Below are 25,617 nucleotides of genomic sequence, written 5' to 3' on the forward strand. Positions count from 1 at the left end.
TGTCAGACCTCAGGGACCTGCTAGGTATTATACAATGGTGGGGGGGTTGTCAGACCTCGGGGACCTGCTAGGTATTATACAATGGAGGGGGCGGGGCTGTCAGACCTCGGGGACCTGCCCTCCATTATACAATGGAGGGGGAGGGGCTGTCAGACCTCAGGGACCTGCTAGATATTATACAATGGGGGGTGGGGGGGGCTGTCAGACCTCAGGGACCTGCTAGGTATTATACAATGGAGGAGGGGGGGCTGTCAGACCTCAGGGACCTGCTAGGTATTATTTAATGGGGGGGGGGCTGTCAGACCTCGGGGACCTGCTAGGTATTATACATTGGGGGGGCTGTCAGACCTCGGGGACCTGCTAGGTATTATACAATGGGGGGGGGGGCTGTCAGACCTCAGGGACCTGCTAGGTATTATACAATGGAGGGGGGGGCTGTCAGACCTCGGGACCTGCTAGGTATTATACAATGGAGGGGGGGGGCTGTCAGACCTCAGGGACCTGCTAGGTATTATACAATGGAGGGGGGGGCTGTCAGACCTCAGGGACCTGCTAGGTATTATACAATGGGGGGGGGGGGCTGTCAGACCTCAGGGACCTGCTAGGTATTATACAATGGGGGGGGGGGGCTGTCAGACCTCAGGGACCTGCTAGGTATTATACAATGGGGGGGGGGGCTGTCAGACCTCAGGGACCTGCTAGGTATTATACAATGGAGGGGGGGGGGCTGTCAGACCTCGGGGACCTGCTAGGTATTATACAATGGAGGGGGGGGCTGTCAGACCTCAGGGACCTGCTAGGTATTATACAATGGAGGGGGGGGGGCTGTCAGACCTCAGGGACCTGCTAGGTATTATACAATGGGGGGGGGGGGCTGTCAGACCTCAGGGACCTGCTAGGTATTATACAATGGGGGGGGGCTGTCAGACCTCAGGGACCTGCTAGGTATTATACAATGGGGGGGGGCTGTCAGACCTCAGGGACCTGCTAGGTATTATACAATGGGGGGGGGGCTGTCAGACCTCAGGGACCTGCTAGGTATTATACAATGGGGGGGGGGGCTGTCAGACCTCAGGGACCTGCTAGGTATTATACAATGGGGGGGGGGCTGTCAGACCTCAGGGACCTGCTAGGTATTATACAATGGGGGGGGGGGCTGTCAGACCTCAGGGACCTGCTAGGTATTATACAATGGGGGGGGGGCTGTCAGACCTCAGGGACCTGCTAGGTATTATACAATGGGGGGGGGGGGCTGTCAGACCTCAGGGACCTGCTAGGTATTATACAATGGAGGGGGGGGGCTGTCAGACCTCAGGGACCTGCTAGGTATTATACAATGGAGGGGGGGGCCTGTCAGACCTCAGGGACCTGCTAGGTATTATACAATGGAGGGGGGGGCTGTCAGACCTCAGGGACCTGCTAGGTATTATACAATGGGGGGGGGGGGGCGTATCTTCCTGTGTAGGGTGACACTTGCAGATTGTCTCTGGGTATACAGATATACAGGGAGGGGGGGGGGAAGTATTCGATCGGCTGCTGATATGGCGACACTGTGAGGTGGCACTGGTATGCGACACTGATGAGGCGACACTGATGAGGCGGCACTGATGAGGTGGCACTGGTATGGCGACACTGATGAGGTGGCATTGGTATGCGGCACTGATGAGGTGGCATTGGTATGCGGCACTGTGATGTGGCATTGGTATGCGGCACTAATGAGGTGGCACTGGTATGCGGCACTGATGAGGTGGCATTGGTATGTGGCACTGGTATGCGGCACCGATGAGGTGGCACTGGAATGCGGCACTGATGACGTGGCACTGATGAGAGATCATAGGTGGCACTGATGAATAATTATGGGTTGCACCGATGGGTGGCATGGATGGGCTCTGATAGGTAGCACTGGTGGCATTGCTGGGCATCACTGATTTTATTTGTTCCATAATGGTGCCAGTTGGTGCCCATTTGTGGGCACTGATTGGCATACCTTGGCACATGTGGATGGCCATGGGGGACATACCTGGCCATCCACATGTTGGGGGATTGCCTTGTGGTCCAGTGTGGGCATCTGAGGGGGGGAGCTGCACTGATAAACAATAAGCACAGACCCCCCCCCTGTCAGGAGAGCCACCGACCGGCTCTTCTCTACTAGTGGTCTGTCAGACGCGAGTGAGGAAAAGCCGATCGACAGCTCTTCCTTTTTACATCGGGATCAGCTGTGATTGGAAATGGCTGATCACGTGGGAAAGGGCCTCCGAGATCGGTGTAGGGGTGTGTCAGACTGACACCCCGCACCACTGATCGCCTGCTGGACGTCATATGAGGATAACTGAATCACTGCCCCGCCGTCATTTTGCTATAGGCCAGGCAGGAAGTGGTTAATGAGTGAAATAAGTATTTGATCCCCTATCGGCAAGATTTCTGCTCCCAGGTGTATACAGGTAACAAGCTGAGATTAGGAGCACTCTCAAAGGGAACTCTCCTAATCTCAGCTTGTTACCTGTATAGAAGACACCTGTCCACAGAAGCAACCAATCAGATTCCAATCTCTCCACCATGGCCAAGACCAAAGATCTGTCCAAGGGTGTCGGGGAGAAGATTGGACACAAGGCTGGAATGGGCTACAAGACCATCGCCAAGCAGCTCGGTGGGAGGAGACAACAGCTGGTGGGATTATTCACAAATGGAGGAAACACAAAATAACTGTTACTTCCCCTCGGTCTTAGGGTTGTCACCTCATTCCTATAAGCCTGATCACATATGAATTACACCACCTTAATCAGCCTCAGAACCTGTGTACTTCATGGCTACATTCTCCCCCCACTTGAATTCTTTGGTCCCCAAAGAGGGGAGGATATTGAACTAACCAAACATTAATGAAGAAATGGAGGTGTTTGGGTTTAAAGGGATGAGGTGACAACCCTACTCAGTCTGGGGCTCCATACAAGATCCCCCCTCGTGGAGGTCCAATGATCATGAGAACGGTGAGGAATCCCCCCAGAACTACCCGGGAGAATCTTGTCACTGATCTCAGCTGGGACCATCGTCACCAAGGAAACAATCGGTAACACACTACACCGGGAAGGACTGAAATCCTGCAGCCCCCGCAAGGTCCCCCTGCTCAGGAAATCACATGTCACATGTCTGATGTCTGATAATGAAGATCTGAATGATTCAGAGGAGAACTGGGGGGAGAGTGTTGTGGTCAGAGGAGATCTTTGGCATCAACTCAACTCGCTGTGTTTTGGAGGAGGAGGAGGAATGCCGACTATGACCCCAAGAACACCATCCCCCACCGTCATCCATGGAGAACACCATCCCCCACCGTCATCCATGGAGAACACCGTCATCCATGGAGAACACCATCCCCCCCACCGTCGTCTATGGAGAACACCACCCCCCCCCACCGTCGTCCATGGAGAACCCCATCCCCCACCGTCATCCATGGAGAACACCATCCCCCACCGTCATCCATGGAGAACACCGTCATCCATGGAGAACACCATCCCCCCCACCGTCGTCTATGGAGAACACCATCCCCCCCACCGTCGTCTATGGAGAACCCCATCCCCCCCCAGCGTCGTCCATGGAGAACCCCATCCCCCCCAGCGTCGTCCATGGAGAACCCCATCCCCCCCAGCGTCGTCCATGGAGAACCCCATCCCCCCCAGCGTCGTCCATGGAGAACCCTACCCCCCCCCAGCGTCGTCCATGGAGAACACCATCCCCCCCCACCGTCGTCCATGGAGAACACCATCCCCCCCCACCGTCATCCATGGAGAACACCATCCCCCCCCACCGTCGTCCATGGAGAACACCACCCCCCCCCACCATCGTCCATGGAGAACACCATCCCCCCCCCACCGTCGTCCATGGAGAACACCCCCCCCCCCCCCCCGTCGTCCATGGAGAACACCAACCCCCCCCCACCGTCGTCCATGGAGAACACCATCCCCCCCCCCCACCGTCGTCCATGGAGAACACCATCCCCCCCCCCACCGTCGTCCATGGAGAACACCATCCCCCACCGTCATACATGGAGAACACCATCCCCCCCCCCCCACCGTCGTCCATGGAGAACACCATCCCCCCCCCCCCCACCGTCGTCCATGGAGAACACCACCCCCCCCCCCCCGTCGTCCATGGAGAACACCATCCCCCCCCCCCACCGTCGTCCATGGAGAACACCATCCCCCAGCGTCATCCATGGAGAACACCATCATCCCCCACCGTCGTCCATGGAGAACACTATCCCCCCCACCGTCGTCCATGGAGAACACCATCATCCCCCACCGTCATCCATGGAGGGGGGAACATTATGCTTTGGGGGTGTTTTTCTGCTAAGGGGACAGGACAACTTCACTGCATCAAAGGGATGATGGGCGGGGCCATGTACCATCAAATCTTGGGTGAGAACCTCCTTCCCTCAGCCAAGTCATTGAAAATAAGTCATGGACGGGTCTTCCAGCATGACAATGACCCAAAATGCACGGCCAAGACAACAAAGGAGGGGCTCAAGAAGAAGCACATTGGTGGCCTAGCCAGTCTCCAGACCTTAATCCCATAGAAAATATGTGGAGGGAGCTGAAGGTTAGACTTATCAAACGTCAGCCTGGAAACCTTAATGACTTGGAGGACAAAATCCCTCCTGAGATGTGTGAGAACCTGGAGGCCAACTACAAGAAACGTCTGACCTCTGTGATCGCCAACAAGGGATTCTCCACCAACTACTAAGGGGATCAAATACTTATTTCACTCGTTAAAATGCAAATCAATTTATAACTTTTCTGAAATGTTTTTCTGGATATTTTTGTCGTTGTTCTCTCATTGTTATAATAAACCGACCAATAAAATTATAGAGACCGATCGTTTCTTTGTCACAAGATCATCAGCCGATCAAATAACTTTCTTCCCCTCAGTGTAATATTATTATTATTATTATTATTATTATTATTATTTTTGTACTATTATTAGTATGAAGGAAATGGGTGTGGTTTTCTTTTTAGTGGTGTGTGGCCCTTTAAATACATCTCAACTCGATGTGCTGAAAACGAACGTTCTGATGTGCGAATTATCAATGAGAAAAAATAATAAATATGAAAATCGTAAAACGCAGATATACTGCGGCAGGGCCTATCTATTGCGCGAAACAACCTATTTGGTACAAGAGAGGGGGGAGCCAATCAGCGGGTCCAGCTTCGTTATCCTGGCTGTGTGCTGGGGGTCGTTGTCCTGTTGGAAGATGAACCTTCGCTCCAGTCTGAGGTCCAGAGCGCTCTGGAGGAGGTTTTCATCAAGGATGTCTCTGTACATTGCTGCATTCATCTTTCCCTCCATCCTGACTGGTCTCCCAGTTCCTGCATCTGATAAACATCCCCACAGCATGAGGCTGCCACCACCATGCTTCACAGTAGGGATGGTATTGGCCAGGTGATGGGCGGTGCCTGGTTTCCTCCAGACATTCAGGCCAAATAGTTCAATCTTTGTTTCATCAGACCAGAGAATTTTGTTTCTCATGGTCTGAGAGTCCTTCAGGTGCATTTCGGGAAACTCCAGGTGGTTGTCGTGACTTTTGCTGAGGAGTGGCTTCCGTCTGGCCACTCCCCCATACAAACCTGATTGGTGGAGAGCTGCAGAGATGGTTGTTCTGGAAGGTTCTCCTCTCCTCCACAGAGAAACACTGGAGATCTGTCAGAGTGACCATCAGGTTATTGGTCACCTCCCTGACTAAGGCCCCCCCTTCCCCCGATCGCTCAGTTTGGCCGGGCGGCCCGCTCTAGGAAGAGTCCCGGGGGTTCCAAACGTCTCCATTTACAGATGATGGAGGCCACTGTGCTCATTGGATCCTTCAATGTACCCTTCCCCCGATCTGTGTCTCCATACAATCCTGTCTCCGAGGTCTACAGACAATTCCTTGGCTTGGTTTGTGCTCTGACATGCACTGTTACCTGTGGGACCTTCTATAGACAGGTGCGTGCCTTTCCCAATCATGTCCAATCACCTGAATTTACCACAGGTGGACTCCGATCAATTTGTAGAAACATCTCGAAGATGATCACTGTAAACAGGAGGCACCTGAGCTCAATGGGAGGAGCCAGTGATGCTTGTGTGCATGGGAGGAGCCAGTGATGCTTGTGTGCATGGGAGGAGCCAGTGATGCTTGTGTGCATGGGGGGGAGCCTGTGATGCTTGAGTGCATGGGAGGAGCCAGTGATGCTTGAGTGCATGGGAGGAGCCAGTGATGCTTGAGTGCATGGGAGGAGCCAGTGATGCTTGTGTGCATGGGGGGAGCCTGTGATGCTTGTGTGTGCATGGGGGGAGCCTGTGATGCTTGTGTGCATGGGTGGAGCCTGTGATGCTTGTGTGTGCATGGGGGGGAGCCTGTGATGCTTGTGTGCATGGGGGGAGCCTGTGATGCTTGTGTGCATGAGAGGAGTCTGTGATACTTATGTACATGGGGGGAGTCTGTGATGCTTGTGTGCATGGGGGGGGGGAGTCTGTGATGCTTGTGTGCATGGGGGGAGCCTGTGATGCTTGTGTGCATGGGGGGGAGCCTGTGATGCTTGTGTGCATGGGGGGAGCCTGTGATGCTTGTGTGCATGGGGGGGAGCCTGTGATGCTTGTGTGCATGGGAGGAGCCAGTGATGCTTGTGTGCATGGGGGGAGCCAGTGATGCTTGTGTGCATGGGGGGAGCCAGTGATGCTTGTGTGCATGGGTGGAGCCAGTGATGCTTGTGTGCATGGGAGGAGCCAGTGATGCTTGTGTGCATGGGGGGAGCCAGTGATGCTTGTGTGCATGGGAGGAGCCAGTGATGCTTGTGTGCATGGGAGGAGCCAGTGATGCTTGTGTGCATGGGAGGAGCCAGTGATGCTTGTGTGCATGGGTGGAGCCAGTGATGCTTGTGTGCATGGGAGGAGCCAGTGATGCTTGTGTGCATGGGAGGAGCCAGTGATGCTTGTGTGCATGGGAGGAGCCAGTGATGCTTGTGTGCATGGGAGGAGCCAGTGATGCTTGTGTGCATGGGTGGAGCCAGTGATGCTTGTGTGCATGGGGGGAGCCAGTGATGCTTGTGTGCATGGGAGGAGCCAGTGATGCTTGTGTGTGCATGGGAGGAGCCAGTGATGCTTGTGTGCATGGGGGAGCCTGTGATGCTTATGTGCATGGGGGGAGCCTGTGATGCTTGTGTGCATGGGGGGAGCCTGTGATGCTTGTGTGCATGGGGGGAGCCTGTGATGCTTGTGTGCATGGGGGGAGCCTGTGATGCTTGTGTGCATGGGGGGAGCCTGTGATGCTTGTGTGCATGGGGGGAGCCAGTGATGCTTGTGTGCATGGGGGGAGCCAGTGATGCTTGTGTGCATGGGAGGAGCCAGTGATGCTTGTGTGCATGAGAGGAGCCTGTGATGCTTGTGTGCATGGGAGGAGCCTGTGATGCTTGTGTGCATGGGGGGAGCCTGTGATGCTTGTGTGCATGGGGGAGCCTGTGATGCTTGTGTGCATGGGGGGAGCCTGTGATGCTTGTGTGCATGGGGGGAGCCTGTGATGCTTGTGTGCATGGGGGGAGCCTGTGATGCTTGTGTGCATGGGGGGAGCCTGTGATGCTTGTGTGCATGGGGGGAGCCTGTGATGCTTGTGTGCATGGGGGGAGCCTGTGATGCTTGTGTGCATGGGGGGAGCCTGTGATGCTTGTGTGCATGGGGGGAGCCTGTGATGCTTGTGTGCATGGGGGGAGCCTGTGATGCTTGTGTGCATGGGGGGAGCCTGTGATGCTTGTGTGCATGGGGGGAGCCTGTGATGCTTGTGTGCATGGGGGGAGCCTGTGATGCTTGTGTGCATGGGGGGAGCCTGTGATGCTTGTGTGCATGGGGGGAGCCTGTGATGCTTGTGTGCATGGGGGGAGCCTGTGATGCTTGTGTGCATGGGGGGAGCCTGTGATGCTTGTGTGCATGGGGGGAGCCTGTGATGCTTGTGTGCATGGGGGGAGCCTGTGATGCTTGTGTGCATGGGGGGAGCCTGTGATGCTTGTGTGCATGGGGGGAGCCTGTGATGCTTGTGTGCATGGGGGGAGCCTGTGATGCTTGTGTGCATGGGGGGAGCCTGTGATGCTTGTGTGCATGGGGGGAGCCTGTGATGCTTGTGTGCATGGGGGGAGCCTGTGATGCTTGTGTGCATGGGGGGAGCCTGTGATGCTTGTGTGCATGGGTGGAGCCTGTGGTGCTTGTGTGCATGGGTGGAGCCTGTGGTGCTTGTGTGCATGGGTGGAGCCTGTGGTGCTTGTGTGCATGGGTGGAGCCTGTGGTGCTTGTGTGCATGGGAGGAGCCTGTGGTGCTTGTGTGCATGGGAGGAGCCTGTGATATGCTTGTGTGCATGGGTGGAGCCTGTGATGCGTGTGTGTGTGCATGGGGGGAGCCTGTGATGCTTGTGTGCATGGGGGGAGCCTGTGATGCTTGTGTGCATGGGGGGAGCCTGTGATGCTTGTGTGCATGGGTGGAGCCTGTGGTGCTTGTGTGCATGGGTGGAGCCTGTGGTGCTTGTGTGCATGGGTGGAGCCTGTGGTGCTTGTGTGCATGGGTGGAGCCTGTGGTGCTTGTGTGCATGGGAGGAGCCTGTGGTGCTTGTGTGCATGGGAGGAGCCTGTGATATGCTTGTGTGCATGGGTGGAGCCTGTGATGCGTGTGTGTGTGCATGGGAGGAGCCTGTGATGCTTTTGATAATTTGCACATCATAACGTTTCTTCTCAGCAATTAAAGGGACACACACCACTAAGATTAAGCAGCGCCACGCCCATTTTCTTCATACTAGTCATTGTTGACTGCTCCATCGGTGGAGGTTCTCTTTGGTGGCAGCAGCTTAACCACACCATCCTATCACGTTGTCCAGAGCGCGGAACACTTTTTGTTTTGTGCTATTTCATCCATATGAAGATAAAAAGTGTGACTTCTATCTGCATATGACATCCGCAAGAGGAAACTTTACGAGAAAAAAAAAAGGTATTTTTGAATAAAATGTATTCTTGTTAATTCTAAAATAACTCCTTCTTCCCCTTCTCCTATTGGCTATTCTGCCATGTTTTTTTTTTTTTATATATTTTTTCTTTTTCAGAGACATGTAAAAGGAAAATGCGTCTAAACACGCCCATGGTGCAAATGTAAAAATGATTCCTTTATAATTAATTTTTATTTGGATTTCACGCAGGTTTCCGTTTTATTTCAGGGAACGTCATTGCAGAATGGATGAAGAAAGTATTTCTGGAGATGAGATGGAAATAATTAAGGGGGGCCCCGAACTGCAGACCCCCAAGAGCTGCACTGAGGTCCTGGATTCTAACCAAGGCGCCGCTGATCCCCTGCTGAAGGAGGAAGAGCTGTGTGAGGCCGTCCCCGTCGGGACCCCCCCACATTTCAGCACCCCTCTAACCAATAAAGGTGGATCTGCTTCTAGAGTTGTACTGGAATACAAAAGCTTCTACAATGTGGAGTGCGAGAAGATTATCCACCAGCTGCGGCAGAACTGGAGCACCAGCAAACGCAAACTCGAGGAATTGGACATCTCCACCATTGAAGCCGAGCCACCCCCCTTCTACCGGACCCCAAGTTCTGTGCTGCAGGCTTCAACGTATAGAGCCAAGAGGAGGAGGAGGATTGATGGTCCAGGTGATTGTTTCTGTAACACGGGGCCACAGTGCCGCACCCACGCCGACACATTGCCAGACCCCCATGGGGCCGCAGTGACGCACCCACACGGACAATGGGGCCACAGTGCCGCACCCGCACGACAACAGGGGGGCCGCACCCACTCCGACACATTGCCAGACTCGCAGTGCCACACTGACACATTGCCAGACCCGCATGGACACGGGGCTGCAGTGCCACGCCGACACATTGCCAGACCGGCACGGGACCGCAGTGCCGCACCCACACGGACACAGTGCCACACCCGCACGGACACGGGGGGGCGCACCCACACTGACACGTTGCCAGACCCGCACGTACATGGGGCTGCAGTGCCACTCCGACACATTGCCAGACTCGCAGTGCCACACTGACACATTGCCAGACCCGCATGGACACGGGGCTGCAGTGCCACGCCGACACATTGCCAGACCGGCACGGGACCGCAGTGCCGCACCCACACGGACACAGTGCCACACCCGCACGGACACGGGGGGCCGCACCCACACTGACACATTGCCAGACCCGCATGCGGCCGCAGTGCCACACCCACACGGACAATGGGGCCACAGTGCCGCACCCGCACGACAACAGGGGGGCCGCACCCACACTGACACGTTGCCAGACCTGCACGTACACGGGGCTGCAGTGCCACGCCGACACATCGCCAGGCTCGCAGTACCACACCCACACAGACACGGGGCCGCACCCACACTGACACATTGCCAGACCCACACAGTGCCACGCTGACACGGTACCACAGTGCCGCACCCACGCTGACACATTGCCAGACCCACACAGTGCCACGCCGACACGGGACCGCAGTGCCGCACCCAGGCTGACGCATTGCCACACCTACACGGACACAGTCCCGCTGTGCCACACCCACACGAAAACAGGGCTTCAGTGCAGCACCCACACTGACACATTGCCACACCTGCACGGACACAGTGTCGAGACTGCAGTGCCACACCCGCGCCGACACGGGGTTGCAGTGCTGCACCCGTGCCGACACGAGCTTGCGTGCGACACGTGGCCACAGTGCCGCATTTTATTATATAATTTTTATTTTATTTTTTATTATTATTTAGATCTTTCTGAAACAACCAAGCTCAAATTCTCCTTTGCACAATGCAAACCCAATCCTGTCTGTCAAATCCTGGAAGGGTCGGTAGATTGGTTGCCCAGATTGTCATCTGATGGAAAATCTGCAACTCCCAAACGTAAACTCTTTCAGTTAGATGGTAAAACGAGGCATTCGGAATGTAATCATGCATTCATAAGAAGGGGTGGAAGATCTTCAGCAGGCGGTGATCGAAGAACCATTGGATGGCCTAGAACCGGCAGCACCAAGCCACGTCCTGCACAGGGTGAGGCAGATAATAAACCTGACCTGGAATCACTAGGGGGTTCCATCCAACCTCTGGAGTTCAGAAGTTTCTTTTTTGCAGAGTGTGAGGCCATTTGCAATCGGCTAAAACATTGTAGTAGCAAAAGGATATTGGATGTGTCCACCATTGACGCTGAACCTCCACCAAGCCTGTCTTCGAGTTTCACCTTTTTATCAGAACAGGACAGCAGCCACGCCAAGGCAAATTCCTATATGGGTTTGAGTCAACTGGATCTGGGGAAGATGAACTTAAATGGAACTGCCAAATGGGGAAGCTTCTGTCTACAGAAGAACTCAAACAGCAATGCAACTGGCCCAAGGAAGGGGGCTGTTGTCAACACCACCAAAGACATGGGGAACATGCATGGTGTAGGGTCTGTAGCAAATATCACCCAAGACATTGTGACTGGGTGTGATGAGGAGAAAATTGCAGATGCCACCCAGGACATTGTGACTATGTACAATGGGGTATCAGCAGCGGATGCCCCCCAGGACATTGTGACCAATCGTGATGGAATGAAAGCACCAGGTGCCACCCAGGACATTGTGACCATGTGCATTGGGGTATCGGCAGCAGATGCCAGCCAGGACATTGTGACCAATTGTGATGAGGCCTGTGTGTTGAAGGCTACTTTTAACATGACGACAACACCTGATAAAGTGTCCGGTGCCAATACCACTCAAGATATTGTGAAGGAAGATGGCAATTTTGTAGCGGATGTCACCCAGGACATAGAAATGGAGCACGATTTTTCTGTAGCAAATGCCACACAAGAGATCATGCCAATGTGTGATGAGAAGGGTTCAAATGTCCCGCCAAACATTGCAATGTGCGGTGTGGATGGTAAGGGCAACCCTGCAGAAATGGGTGCCCATGTATTAAAGACTAATAATGTTGTGACTGTGCATGACGATGTAGCTAACCCCAAAATTGTGACCCTCTGTAACCGGGATCCTGCACCTGGCCGCACGTTAAACACTATGACAACTCTTTCCTTGCAGGACTTTAAAACAAAACTCACAAAGGCAACTCATGAAAGTACTACACGTAAAGTAAGTAAAATGCATTGGGTGGTATCTGCAGAAGATTCAACAAGACCTAAAACTGAAACCTGTGCTGAGGTTCCCGTATCAGAAACTGCGCAGGATATGGAGACAATTCAAGACCAAGCTCCTGGAGCAGAGGGAGAACAGGGCAGAGTATGCAATGTGCCAGTTGCTCAAAGGCGTATTTTAATGGCAGGTGATACGAATATCCCAGAGAGAGCACATGGTGCAATAAATAGGGGAAATGGTATTAATAATACGACTTTTCTATGTATACAGAGGAAGTCTGATCAGAATGGTGTAACCATTGGCTATTCGGGAGATATTGCACATATCTGCAAGGAATCCCTTCCAGCATCCTATACTTCGCCTTTATCGACCATGAATAGTACGGTTACCATCAGCAACTCATGCCAAGTTCATACTGAAAGGTCAACCACTACCATCATCGACTCAAGCCAAGTTCATTCTGAAGGGTCAACCACTACCATCGACTCAAGCCAAGTTCATTCTGAAGGGTCAACCACTACCATCGACTCAAGCCAAGTTCATTCTGAAGGGTCAACCACTACCATCGACTCAAGCCAAGTTCATTCTGAAGGGTCAACCACTACCATCGACTCAAGCCAAGTTCATTCTGAAGGGTCAACCACTACCATCGACTCAAGCCAAGTTCATTCTGAAGGGTCAACCACTACCATCGACTCAAGCCAAGTTCATTCTGAAGGGTCAACCACTACCATCGACTCAAGCCAAGTTCATTCTGAAGGGTCAACCACTACCATCGACTCGAGCCAAGTTCATTCTGAAGGCCCAACTGCTACCATCAGTGACTCATACCAAGTTAATACTGAAGGGTCAACCACCACCATAAGCTACTCAAGCCAAGTTCATACTGAAGGGTCAACCACTACCATCAACGACTCGAGCCAAGTTCATTGTGAAGGCCCAACCGCTACCATCAGTGACTCAGGCCAAGTTCAATCTGAAGGCCCAACCACCACCATAAGCTACTCAAGCCAAGTTCATACTGAAGGGTCAACTGCTACCATCAATGACTCAAGCCAAATTCAAGCTGAAGGGTCAAAGACCATTGCCATGAGTACACCATCTACCTTTAAGGAGCAGGACACTACAAGGAATGTTGTAATAAACATGGAGGTGTGTAGCAACATTACAACATGCAATGCCATAGCTACCTCCATTGCAGAAGACGCTGCATTCATTACCCAGGAACTAGAATCCAATACAACACCATCCAATACTGAAGTAATTGTGGCAAATTGTACTCTGCTGGGTGGTGTCCCTCAGGTTGCTCAACCAAAGAACGACAGTAGAGGTATAAGAGAGATGTCTCTGGGTGGAGGGAATCCAATGGACTCCATATGTGATCTAGACATTACCTACATTGCCAATGAGGAAAGTGTCTTCCATAAAGGATCCTTTAACTTTATTACGTCTACACCACTTCTTCCATTCATGAATAGTAATGTTTTTATTAAGAAGTCTAGTGGTAAGTCCATACAACCCAATCCTAAGCTCTTTCCTAATAAAGATCAGAGAGAGCAGAAACAGATGGCCATTCCCAAACTGGCCAGTTCAAGACTGCCAACGAGGGGGAACTTCACCCAGATAAGAGGGCAACTCTCCCAAGATTTTCCAACTCCTGGGCCTATTAAAAGCTCTCTTCCAAAGGCAGCCAAAACCTCATTAAGGGTCCCTAAACCTGCGACCGGCATCTCCACCCTGCGATACCCAGCGGTCTCCACCACAGTTATAAGGACACCACAAGTGACCAGATCAGTGACTTCAGAGAAAGTTCAGGTGGGACTGAACACAACAAATAGAATCCCCACTGGTTTGCCGAGGAGGAATGTTGGGATCGCCCAGAATGGTGCAGCAAATAGAATTCCACATCCGAAGGGTTTGGAAAATGGCCCCAGAGCTGGAAAAGGTCCTGGCATCAAGGTCGGTATTTTATGGTTTTGTATGTACGTTTTAATATCATTATGAAAGAGAATATCCACATCCATCTACTATGGGTGCATTGTTGCCTTATTTACATCAGGGGTGCCCAACTGCTGTGGCCCGCAGCACCACCATCTAATGTTGCCCACCACCTCCTGCTATGGGATGGCGGGTCGGCAAAGCCCAGATTGAGGGTTCCTGACCCATCCTTGAGCATCAGTGTGAGGAATGGAGCCAGTGTTCCGTCAGAATCAGTGACTCGTCAGACTAGGTAACGAAAGTGACGTTCGATCACCTGCGCATGCGTCCACCCACTAGCAGGTTGCCTAATCTGACAGAACACTGTAGTCGGAAGAAAACAGCGGACATCTTGCTACACCCAGCTCCGTCTTTAATTTTAACAGTCATTTTAGCAATAAAGTTAACATATATAAATATAGTGTGTTGACATCTGTGATGGTTATATGATGTTACATTTCGTAAGCCTAAAGTTTTGGCGCTGAGCAGTGCGGGGTGTACCAACATGGCCTCCGCCACCTTCCTACTGCGGGGTGTACGAACATGGCCCCCCTGCCACCTTCCTACTGCGCGGTGTACCAACATGGCCCCCCGCCACCTTCCTACTGCGCGGTGTACCAACATGGCCTCTGTCACCTTCCTACTGCGCGGTGTACCAACATTGGCCCCCGCCACCTTCCTACTGTGTGGTGTACCGACATTGGCCCCCGCCACCTTCCTACTGCGCGGCGTACCGACATGGGCCCCCGCCACCTTCCTACTGCAGGGTGTACCGACATGGGCCCCTGCCACCTTTCTACTGCGCGGTGTACCAACATGGGCCCCTGCCACCTTTCTACTGTGTGGCGTACCAACAGGGCCCCCGACACCTTCCTACTGCGCGGCGTACCAACATGGCCCCCGCCACCTTCCTACTGCGCGGCGTACCAACATGGGGCCCCCGCCACCTTCCTATTGTGTGGTGTACCAACATGGCCCCCGCCACCTTTCTACTGCGCGGCGTACCAACATGGCCCCCGCCACCTTCCTACTGCGCGGCGTACCAACATGGCCCCCGCCACCTTCCTACTGCGCGGCGTACCAACATGGGCCCCCGCCACCTTCCTACTGCGTGGCGTACCAACATGGGCCCCCGCCACCTTCCTACTGCGCGGCGTACCAACATGGGCCCCCGCCACCTTCCTACTGCGCGGTGTACCAACATGGCCCCGCAACCTTCCTACTGCGCAGTGTACCAACATGGGCCCCCGCCACCTTCCTACTGCGCGGCGTACCAACTTGGGCCCCCGCCACCTTCCTACTGCGCGGTGTACCAACATGGCCTCTGTCACCTTCCTACTGCGCGGTGTACCAACATGGGCCCCTGCCACCTTCCTACTGTGTGGCGTACCAACATGGGCCCCTGCCACCGTTCTACTGCGTTTTGTACCAACATGGGCCCCTGCCACCATTCTACTGTGTTTTGTACCAACATGGGCCCCTGCCACCTTCCTACTGCGGGGTGTACCGACATGGCTTTCTTCCAAATTTTTTTTTTTTTTTATATTTTGGTAGACTGTTGCACTAATATACCTTGGCAAGGGGCAAGATAAAAATACAGGAGGGTTCTGCTCCTATATTTGGGACCTTTTTTATAACCCGCATAGCTGACTATATTTTAATAATTTTTGTATCTCCGTTCTTGTATTCCGTACTCGTATATCTTGTGTTGCACAGGGTGGATTTGACGCAGACCGGCCTTCCTTTGTGAGACCCCCAGATCAGATCGGTACCCTGGCCAATAGGATCCATACAGAAAAAATACCCAACGTGATTCCTGGTCCTCCAAGTGCTGCGCGTGGCGGCAAAGCTTCCTTCTTGCCTACCCTCCAGCCTGCTGGTAAGTCTCTGCCGAGTATGAAAGGTGAAGCAGAAAAGAGAACATTGGATTTATTTTCGATTTTTCTATTCTGGCAGGGCCTAGAACGTTGGGTTCTGTAAGGCCGGACCTCACTTTTATCTGCAACCCCCAGCTTGCTGGATCCCTGACCACTTCCAGAATAAGGCCGTGTTCCTCAGGTATGGAAAGCTGTGCAATAGGATTATGGTTGACACCCGAGAACATACAGGTGTGGCACCCTCTAGTGTGTGCTACAAGTAGAGCAGGTTTGTTAGTAAATTTAGTTGGCTCAGGGCTAGGTCTGAGCTGTGAATCTGGGTGTGGGTTCAGTGGGAGTCAGGGCTGGATGACCCCTGGTGCCTCCCCCTGTTTCTGGAACATTGGATAATGTTCTAGAACTAGTGGCAGGAGGCTAGGAGGAGCTGCCATGAATATTTTAAAGCTCTCGGCCAATCCCCAGAAGCGAGTGAGTGAGTGAAAAACGCGCTACACATGCAAACTGAATCGCCTCTGGGCGAAGAAGTGGGCTGGCAGGGGGCAGAGTTTACCTCATAAATAGACATGGGCCATGCCAGCAGGGGCATTCAGGTGGAAGATGGAGATGCAGTGCTAAGGAGGCAGTCAATGGCCATCAGGGGTGCCCCCTAGTCGGGGGGTGGGGGTAACCTTGGGCCGGAGCTCGGGTACTGGAGGATTCCTGCTAAAACACAGAGGAGAACGTTTTCCTGGAGGCACAGGAGCACGAGTGAGTAACATTGTGGGGAACTACAAAGTGGGGGAGCCTTCCACATGTAGTCGGTCTCCCTTGAAGACAGCGGTGTGCTTAAGTCTTCATGCTTTCCCTTAGAGATCGAAGGAGTGTCAGTCGGTGGTGGGCTGGTGGGGGAGAGTCAGCCAGTGGTGGGCTGGCGATGGGTAGAGTCAGCCGGTGGTGGGCTGGCGATGGGTAGAGTCAGCCGGTGGTGGGCTGGCGATGGGGAGAGTCAGCCGGTGGTGGGCTGGCGATGGGGAGAGTCAGCCGGTGGTGGGCTGGCGATGGGGAAGAGTCAGCCGGTGGTGGGCTGGCGATGGGTAGAGTCAGCCGGTGGTGGGCTGGCGATGGGTAAGAGTCAGCCGGTGGTGGGCTGGCGATGGGGAAGAGTCAGCCGGTGGTGGGCTGGCGATGGGGAAGAGTCAGCCGGTGGTGGGCTGGCGATGGGTAAGAGTCAGCCGGTGGTGGGCTGGCGAGGGGGAAGAGTCAGCCGGTGGTGGGCTGGCGAGGGGGAAGAGTCAGCCGGTGGTGGGCTGGCGAGGGGGAAGAGTCAGCCGGTGGTGGGCTGGCGAGGGGGAAGAGTCAGCCGGTGGTGGGCTGGCGAGGGGGAAGAGTCAGCCGGTGGTGGGCTGGCGAGGGGGAAGAGTCAGCCGGTGGGCAGGAGGTTGAAGAAGTGGAGACCTCTATATAGGAAGTTGTTGAAGTCAAGCGGGCAGGGCCCCATACAGCCCACCTGATAGGGCCCTCCCGGGCGACGGTGACTGAGGACATAGATTTATCAGTACGGAAGCGGAGTTATATATATTATTATAGAAAATAAAAATCTTTTTATATAGATGGAACCTTAAATACCTGAAACGTGTTTGTTATAAATTGTGGCGACTTCTCATCTTATGGTCCATTTTTCAGCCTTACCGGTGAGAAGAAAAATGCAAGCGGCTCCCGTCCTCCACAGCACCCGGGGCCCGCAGTGAGGAATCCCCTCCCCCCGCTCCACATTTTACCATCTGATCCAGAAAACGTTCCTCCAAAGAACTGCCGATCGCCTCCTTGTAATGTGACCTTCCAATAGACGGTTCCCGGCTCCACCAGACTCCATGTCGGATGTTCTAATAATATTTCCAGTTTGTTGTCATTTTAATGTGAAATTATAGACAATATTAATAAAAGAAAAGCCTGAAATAACCACATTTGCACCTTCATTCTTTATCATGGTGATCCTGCCAGTGGGCGGGGCCTTCCCCCGCCAAGGTGACGCCGTTGTCTCTTCTGAGGAGTGGACAACGGCAGAGAAATGCGCCATTGCACATGTTGTTGCCACTAAAGACCGCTCCTGGTCAGCCCCGCCCATACCTAGCCCCTCCCCCCGGTGTTGTAATCGCCTAATTGTGTTTGTGCAAGTAGTCCATTGGAGCGCCCCCTGTCTGACAGAAGTGACGTGGGGGGCCTCATTCAGTTCTGACTCCAGTGGCCTGTAGAGCACCATAAATCCCTGTGGTGATGATGTCATCGGGCCTACAAACCTTGTCTGAAGTCTTCTTGGACTATGTAAATATGTAAGTACAACGCTGCAGGCATTAAATAGGAGCAGATGCATACACCCCCCTTTTTTATTATTATTATAATTATTTTTTATTTTATTACATTTATTTTATTTCTTTTATTATTATTTTTTTAATTATTATTATTATTATTATTATTATTATTATTTTTATTTATTATTAGTAGTATTTATTTTTTTATCAAAGATGGAATTTTTATTTTTGTATAGGAGCAGATGCAAACACCCCCCCCCCCCTTATTTTTTATTTATTACATTTTTTATTTTATCTTTTTATTTATTTTTTTGTATTATTATTATTATTATTATTATTATTATTATTATTATTATTATTATTATTTTATTTATTAAAAAAATATATCATTTTTATTTATGTTTATTATTATCATTATTTTTTTTTTTAATTATTACTTTTATTATTATTTTTAATTATTTTTATTAAGTTTTTATTTATTTTTTTACCAAAGATGGATTTTTTTTTGTATATGAGCAGATGCATACAACACCCCCCCTTTTTATTATTATTATTATTATTATTATTATTATTATTATAATATTTATTTATTACATTTATTTATTTTTTTAATTAATTATTCTTTTTAATTATTATTATTTTTATTTATTATTATTAGTATTTTTTTTTAACCAAAGATGGAATTTGTATTTTTGTATAGGAGCAGATGCAACCCCCCCCCCTATTTGTTATTTATTACATTTTTATTTTATTTTTTTATTTATTTTTTGTATTATTATTATTATTATTATTTATTATTAATATTATTATTTTAATTATTAAAAAAATATATATATATATAATATTTTATTATTATTATATTAATTATTACTTTTATTATTTTTTAATTATTATTTAAGTTTTTATTTATTTTTTACCAAAGATGGATTTTTTTTTTGTATATGAGCAGATGCATACAACACCCCCCCCCCTTTTTATTATTATTATTATTATTATTATTATTATTATTATTATTATTATTATTATAATTTTTTTTATTACATTTATTTTATTTTTTAATTATTCTTTTTAATTATTATTATTTTTATTTATTATTAGTATTTTTTTTTAACCAAAGATGGAATTTTGATTTTTGTATAGGAGCAGATGCAACCCCCCCCCCTATTTGTTATTTATTACATTTTTATTTTATTTTTTTATTTATTTTTTGTATTATTATTATTATTATTATTATTATTATTATTATTATTATTATTATTATTTATTGTTATTATTAATATTATTATTTTAATTATTAAAAATATATATATAATATTATATTATTATTATTATTATTATTATCATTATTATATTAATTATTACTTTTATTATTTTTTAATTATTATTATTTAAGTTTTTATTTTTATTTTTTACCAAAGATGGGATTTTTTTTGTATAGGTGCAGATGCATACAACACCCCCCCCCCCCTTTTTTTTTTTACCATCTGGGCTAAAAAAAATATTGTGTGCTTTTACTGTCTGTATCACTTTTCTGGTCTCAGTGTTGTAGGTGGCCTGGAGCTACACAAAGCGGGGGGGGGGGGGGGGGGGGGTCTGTCTGTTAGTCCGCCAAGGTAAGTATATGTTGGGAATGGGGGGAGGGGGGAGGGGGATTAAAACAAATCTGTTATTTTGCCATTAATGAAGCGTAAGGACTTGTACCTTTTCACCCGCACACAGCGAGGCCGCAGAGCTGACAGTCGGCACACCTGGAATTGGCGGATTAGATGAAGCTCTGCAAGACCTCAAACCTCCGAGGCGCGGGCCGCAGGACGGGTAAAGAATCCACTGCCTTCTTTTACTGATTTTTATTTATTTGTATTTTTTTCGTTTTTGCAGCCAAATTATTTTTATAAAGTTCTTGCCAAAAATAAAACTCCCTATAGTAGGGGAAGCCTGTGTCTGACTGCAAGATATTGTATTGGAAAAGCTCCAAGATAATCACATGAATGGGGGGGGGGGCTACGATGTAACGGACACCCCCAGGGTGGCATGCTAGTAGCGGGTTGGACCCCCTTTATTAGATCCCCCTTGCTAGTAGCGGGTTGGACCCCCTTTATTAGGCCCTCCTTGCTAGTAGAGGGTTGGACCCCCTTTATTAGGTCCGCCTTGCTAGTAGTGGGTTGGACCCCCTTTATTAGGTCCGCCTTGCTAGTAGTGGGTTGGACCCCCTTTATTAGGTCCCCCTTGCTAGTAGCGGGTTGGACCCCCTTTATTAGGTCCGCCTTGCTAGTAGTGGGTTGGACCCCCTTTATTAGGTCCCCCTTGCTAGTAGCGGGTTGGTCCCCCTTTATTAGGGCCTCCTTGCTAGTAGTGGGTTGGACCCCCTTTATTAGGTCCCCCTTGCTAGTAGCGGGTTGGACCCCCTTTATTAGGCCCTCCTTGCTAGTAGCGGGTTGGACCCCCTTTATTAGGTCCCCCTTGCTAGTAGCGTGTTGGACCCCCTTTATTAGGTCCCCCTTGCTAGTAGAGGGTTGGACCCCCTTTATTAGGTCCCCCTTGCTAGTAGCGGTTTGGACCCCCTTTATTAGGTCCCCCTTGCTAGTAGCGGGTTGGACCCCCTTATTAGGTCCGCCTTGCTAGTAGTGGGTTGGACCCCCTTTATTAGGTCCCCCTTGCTAGTAGCGGGTTGGACCCCCTTTATTAGGTCCCCCTTGCTAGTAGCGGGTTGGACCCGCCTGTAGAAGTGCCCCTCAGGTATTGAAGGGGAAGGTGTAGAAGTGCCCCCCCCCCGGTATTGAAGGGGAAGGTGTAGAAGTGCCCCCCCCCTCCCGGTATTGAAGGGGAAGGTGTAGAAGTGCCCCCCCCCGGTATTGAAGGGGAAGGTGTAGAAGTGCCCCCCCCCCGGTATTGAAGGGGAAGGTGTAGAAGTGCCCCCCCGGTATTGAAGGGGAAGGTGTAGAAGTGCCCCCCCATATTGAAGGGGAAGGTGTAGAAGTGCCCCCCCCCTTGTATTGAAGGGGAAGGTGTAGAAGTGCCCCCCCTTGTATTGAAGGGGAAGGTGTAGAAGTGCCCCCCCCCTTGTATTGAAGGGGAAGGTGTAGAAGTGCCCCCCCCCCCCGGTATTGAAGGGGAAGGTGTAGAAGTGCCCCCCGGTATTGAAGGGGAAGGTGTAGAAGTGCCCCCCCCCCCGGTATTGAAGGGGGAAGGTGTAGAAGTGCCCCCCCCCCGATATTGAAGGGGGAAGGTGTAGAAGTGCCCCCCGGTATTGAAGAGGAAGGTGTAGAAGTGCCCCCCGGTATTGAAGGGGAAGGTGTAGAAGTGCCCCCCCCCCGGTATTGAAGGGGGAAGGTGTAGAAGTGCCCCCCCCCCGATATTGAAGGGGGAAGGTGTAGAAGTGCCCCCCGGTATTGAAGAGGAAGGTGTAGAAGTGCCCCCCGGTATTGAAGGGGAAGGTGTAGAAGTGCCCCCCCCCGGTATTGAAGGGGGAAGGTATAGAAGTGCCCCCCCCGGTATTGAAGAGGAAGGTGTAGAAGTGCCCCCCGGTATTGAAGGGGAAGGTGTAGAAGTTCCCCCCGGTATTGAAGGGGAAGGTGTAGAAGTCCCCCCCCCCCCCCCGGTATTGAAGGGGGAAGGTGTAGAAGTGCCCCCCCGGTATTGAAGGGGGAAGGTGTAGAAGTGCCCCCCGGTATTGAAGGGGAAGGTGTAGAAGTGCCCCCCCCGGTATTGAAGAGGAAGGTGTAGAAGTGCCCCCCGGTATTGAAGGGGAAGGTGTAGAAGTTCCCCCCGGTATTGAAGGGGAAGGTGTAGAAGTCCCCCCCCCCCCCGGTATTGAAGGGGGAAGGTGTAGAAGTGCCCCCCCGGTATTGAAGGGGGAAGGTGTAGAAGTGCCCCCCCGGTATTGAAGGGGGAAGGTGTAGAAGTGCCCCCCCGGTATTGAAGGGGAAGGTGTAGAAGTCCCCCCCCCCCCGGTATTGAAGGGGGAAGGTGTAGAAGTGCCCCCCCGGTATTGAAGGGGAAGGTGTAGAAGTCCCCCCCCCCCGGTATTGAAGGGGGAAGGTGTAGAAGTGCCCCCCCCGGTATTGAAGGGGGAAGGTGTAGAAGTGCCCCCCCGGTATTGAAGGGGGAAGGTGTAGAAGTGCCCCCCCGGTATTGAAGGGGGAAGGTGTAGAAGTCCCCCCCCCCGGTATTGAAGGGGGAAGGTGTAGAAGTGCCCCCCCCGGTATTGAAGGGGAAGGTGTAGAAGTGCCCCCCCCCCGGTATTGAAGGGGAAGGTGTAGAAGTGCCCCCCCCCCCCCGCGGTATTGAAGGGGAAGGTGTAGAAGTGCCCCCCCCGGTATTGAAGGGGAAGGTGTATAGAAGTGCCCCCCCGGTATTGAAGGGGAAGGTGTAGAAGTGCCCCCCCCGGTATTAAAGGGGGAAGGTGTAGAAGTGCCCCCCCCCCCCGGTATTGAAGAGGTTAAGGTCCATGGTGGTGAAATACATTGAGCTGTATTTTGTTGGATGGCCAGCAGAGGGCAGTGGGGTTGCGATGTATGAAATTCATCATTCAGGAACAGTAAAGTCTGACTCAGAAAGTCCCATCTGTCTCTCCGCCTCCAAATCTCTCCAAATCTCTCCATCTCTTCTTTTTAGCTGTACTCAGACTTCCTGTTAGAGGCGGCTAGGTACACTGTATGTAGGAACATACCCCCTCCCCCGGCTTGGTTGCTGCCAAGATGGGTCATGTACTGGGGGGGGGGGGGGGGTATGGGCCAAAGTGGGGGGGGGGGGGGGTTCAGGAGCTTCACGGAGGATGGTGCAAGAAGGTCGAAAATCACAGGAAGAAATTATTTCATTTAAATTAGATTCCGGAGTCATTGAATAGTGGATGTTTGTGGATTATTATTTAAAAAAAATTATGGCCCGGATTCAGAAAGCAGATACGCCGTCGTAACTCTGAGTGCGGGCCGTCGCATCTCGGCGTCTGATTCATAGAATCAGATACGCCTCAATGTTGCCTAGATACGAGCGGCGTAAGTCTCCTACGCCGTCGTATCTTAGGGTGCAATATTTACGCTGACCGCTAGGTGCCGTTTCCCTAGACTTCCGTGTCGAATATGCAAATTGGGTAGATACGCCCATTCAGAAACGTACATCCGCCCGGCGCATTTTTTTACGTAAGGCTTTTTCCGGCGTAAAGTTACCCCTGCTATATGAGGCGTAGCCAACATGGGCGTCCGCTCCATAGGGCAAGGCAGGGCGTTTGCCCCCCCCTAGAATCAGTAGTAAGACACTGTGACACACATTTAGATTTATCTGCGGCCGCCTCTCGAACCAGCGCCGCCGATTGTCACTGTCTCTCTCATGTCCGCGGCATATCAAGTCAGTCTGTGACTATGTTTGTTTACCTTCTGCTCCCCGCCCCTTGTTTTCCGGCCAGCCAATGATCGCTCACTCCCCCTAACTTTGCAGTCCAGCCTGGTGCTCGTCCTGGTGGCGTGACGTCACTCACGCCGGGAGGGGATCACGTCGGTGATACTGATGGCTGGGAGGAGCGTAGAGAACTGTACCACGAGGAGCCCGCGCGCTATTGAGGCAAGTCTAACACACAGACACAGACAGTCTGTAAAGCGCTAATTGTTTGCTAATTTTCAGAAGGGACGTCCGTAAAAGCAGGCTGGCTTTGCAGACAGTGCAGTAATGCCAACACACATTAGCACACTTTGTACATGTTTGCACTGACATTTTTTTTAATGGCTCCCCAATGCACTAAAGGGACACACCTGCTGCATGGTAATACACTTAGATTTTTACTATATGTCACACACACACTTGTAAAATGGCTCACTAATCGAATAATAACAATCACAATTTCATATAGTAAAAATCAAAGTGTATTACCATGCAGCAGGTGTGTCCCTTTAGTGCATTGGGGAGCCATTAAAAAAAATGTCAGTGCTTTTGCTTTGCAAACTTGATATGAATAATTTTCAATACAAATTATTGGAAAATAAAAAAATTTCAGTGCAAACATTAATATGTGCAAAGTGTGCCAATGTGTGTTGCATTACTGCACTGCAAAGCCAGCCTGCTTTTACTGACTTCCCTTCTGAAAATACTAGTTTCTTGGCTGCAAAGCCACCAGAGACAGCCAAACAACTAGCACTTTAAGCAACAAAAACCTTCACATTTTTCTTTGTATATATACCCTTAAAATGCCAGGAGCCGGGTGCACTGGTCAGTGATCATAGTAACTCATGTATTAATGTCAGTGCAGGACATTTACCCCCCTCCCCACCCCCCCCCCGCCGCCATGCTGCATATTAAAAAAATCTTTAGACTGCATTCCGTATAGCATCATGCCATACGGAATGATGCAGTCTGAAGATTATTAACTGTGATGACTGTCTGTGATTTTTTTTAATATGCAGCATGGTGGGGGTGGGGGGGGGGGGGAAATGTCCTGCACTGGTTATGGTTACTCATGTATTAATGTCCTGCACAGTGCAGGGTGCAGTGTAATGTAAAGGGGTCCAGGGATGCAGGGTGCTGTGTAATGTTAATTGGTGCAGGGTGCTGTGTAATGTAAAGGGGTTGAGGGATGCAGGGTGCTGTGTAATGTAAGGGGTCCAGTGGTGCAGGGTGCTGTGTAATGTAAGGGGTCCAGTGGTGCAGGGTGCTGTGTAATGTAAGGGGTCCAGAGGTGCAGGGTGCTGTGTAATGTAAAGGGGTCCAGTGGTGCAGGGTGCTGTGTAATGTAAGGGGTCCAGTGGTGCAGGGTGCTGTGTAATGTAAGGGGTCCAGAGGTGCAGGGTGCTGTGTAATGTAAGGGGTCCAGTGGTGCAGGGTGCTGTGTAATGTAAGGGGTCCAGAGGTGCAGGGTGCTGTGTAATGTAAGGGGTCCAGAGGTGCAGGGTGCTGTGTAATGTAAGGGGTCCAGTGGTGCAGGGTGCTGTGTAATGTAAGGGGTCCAGAGGTGCAGGGTGCTGTGTAATGTAAGGGGTCGAGAGGCGCAGGGTGCTGTGTAATGTAAAGTGGTGCAGTGATGCAGTTGTGGAGAGGGAGTACACAGTGATAAAGAGATATTGAAAGATGCAGGGGGCACAGTGGGATGTTTTTATATTTCAACGTGGGGGGGGGCGCTTTTAACCCCCGCTAGCGGTCGAAGAAAGGGTTAAATGCGACTGTGTATCGCCAGTGCCGAAGCGCCCCCCCCTGAAAAAATTTCAGCGGACGCCCATGGTAGCCAATGTTAAGTATGGACGTCGAATTTTGCGTCGTTTGCGTAAGTCGTTCACAAATAGGGCTTTGCGTAAGTTACGTTCACGTCGAAACCCAATGAGGCTTTGCGGCGTAATTTGGAGCATCTGCACTGGGATACGTCCACGTAAAAAGCGT

General features: G+C 51.0%; 1 protein-coding gene across 1 annotated transcript; it reads left to right on the plus strand.

Moving 5' to 3' along the window:
* Positions 1 to 9,212: 9,212 nt before the first annotated feature.
* LOC120921909 lies at positions 9,213 to 17,878 on the plus strand (the record flags this gene model as incomplete). Its single annotated transcript, XM_040334414.1, is given in 5 exon segments — positions 9,213 to 9,652; positions 10,762 to 14,075; positions 15,810 to 15,972; positions 16,050 to 16,151; positions 17,633 to 17,878. Coding segments are annotated over 5 exon segments (4,068 nt in total). The 3' UTR covers positions 17,698 to 17,878.
* Positions 17,879 to 25,617: the final 7,739 nt, after the last annotated feature.

Source organism: Rana temporaria (genome assembly GCF_905171775.1).
Source record: "Rana temporaria chromosome 9 unlocalized genomic scaffold, aRanTem1.1 chr9c, whole genome shotgun sequence".
Classification (NCBI taxonomy): Eukaryota; Metazoa; Chordata; class Amphibia; order Anura; family Ranidae; genus Rana; species Rana temporaria.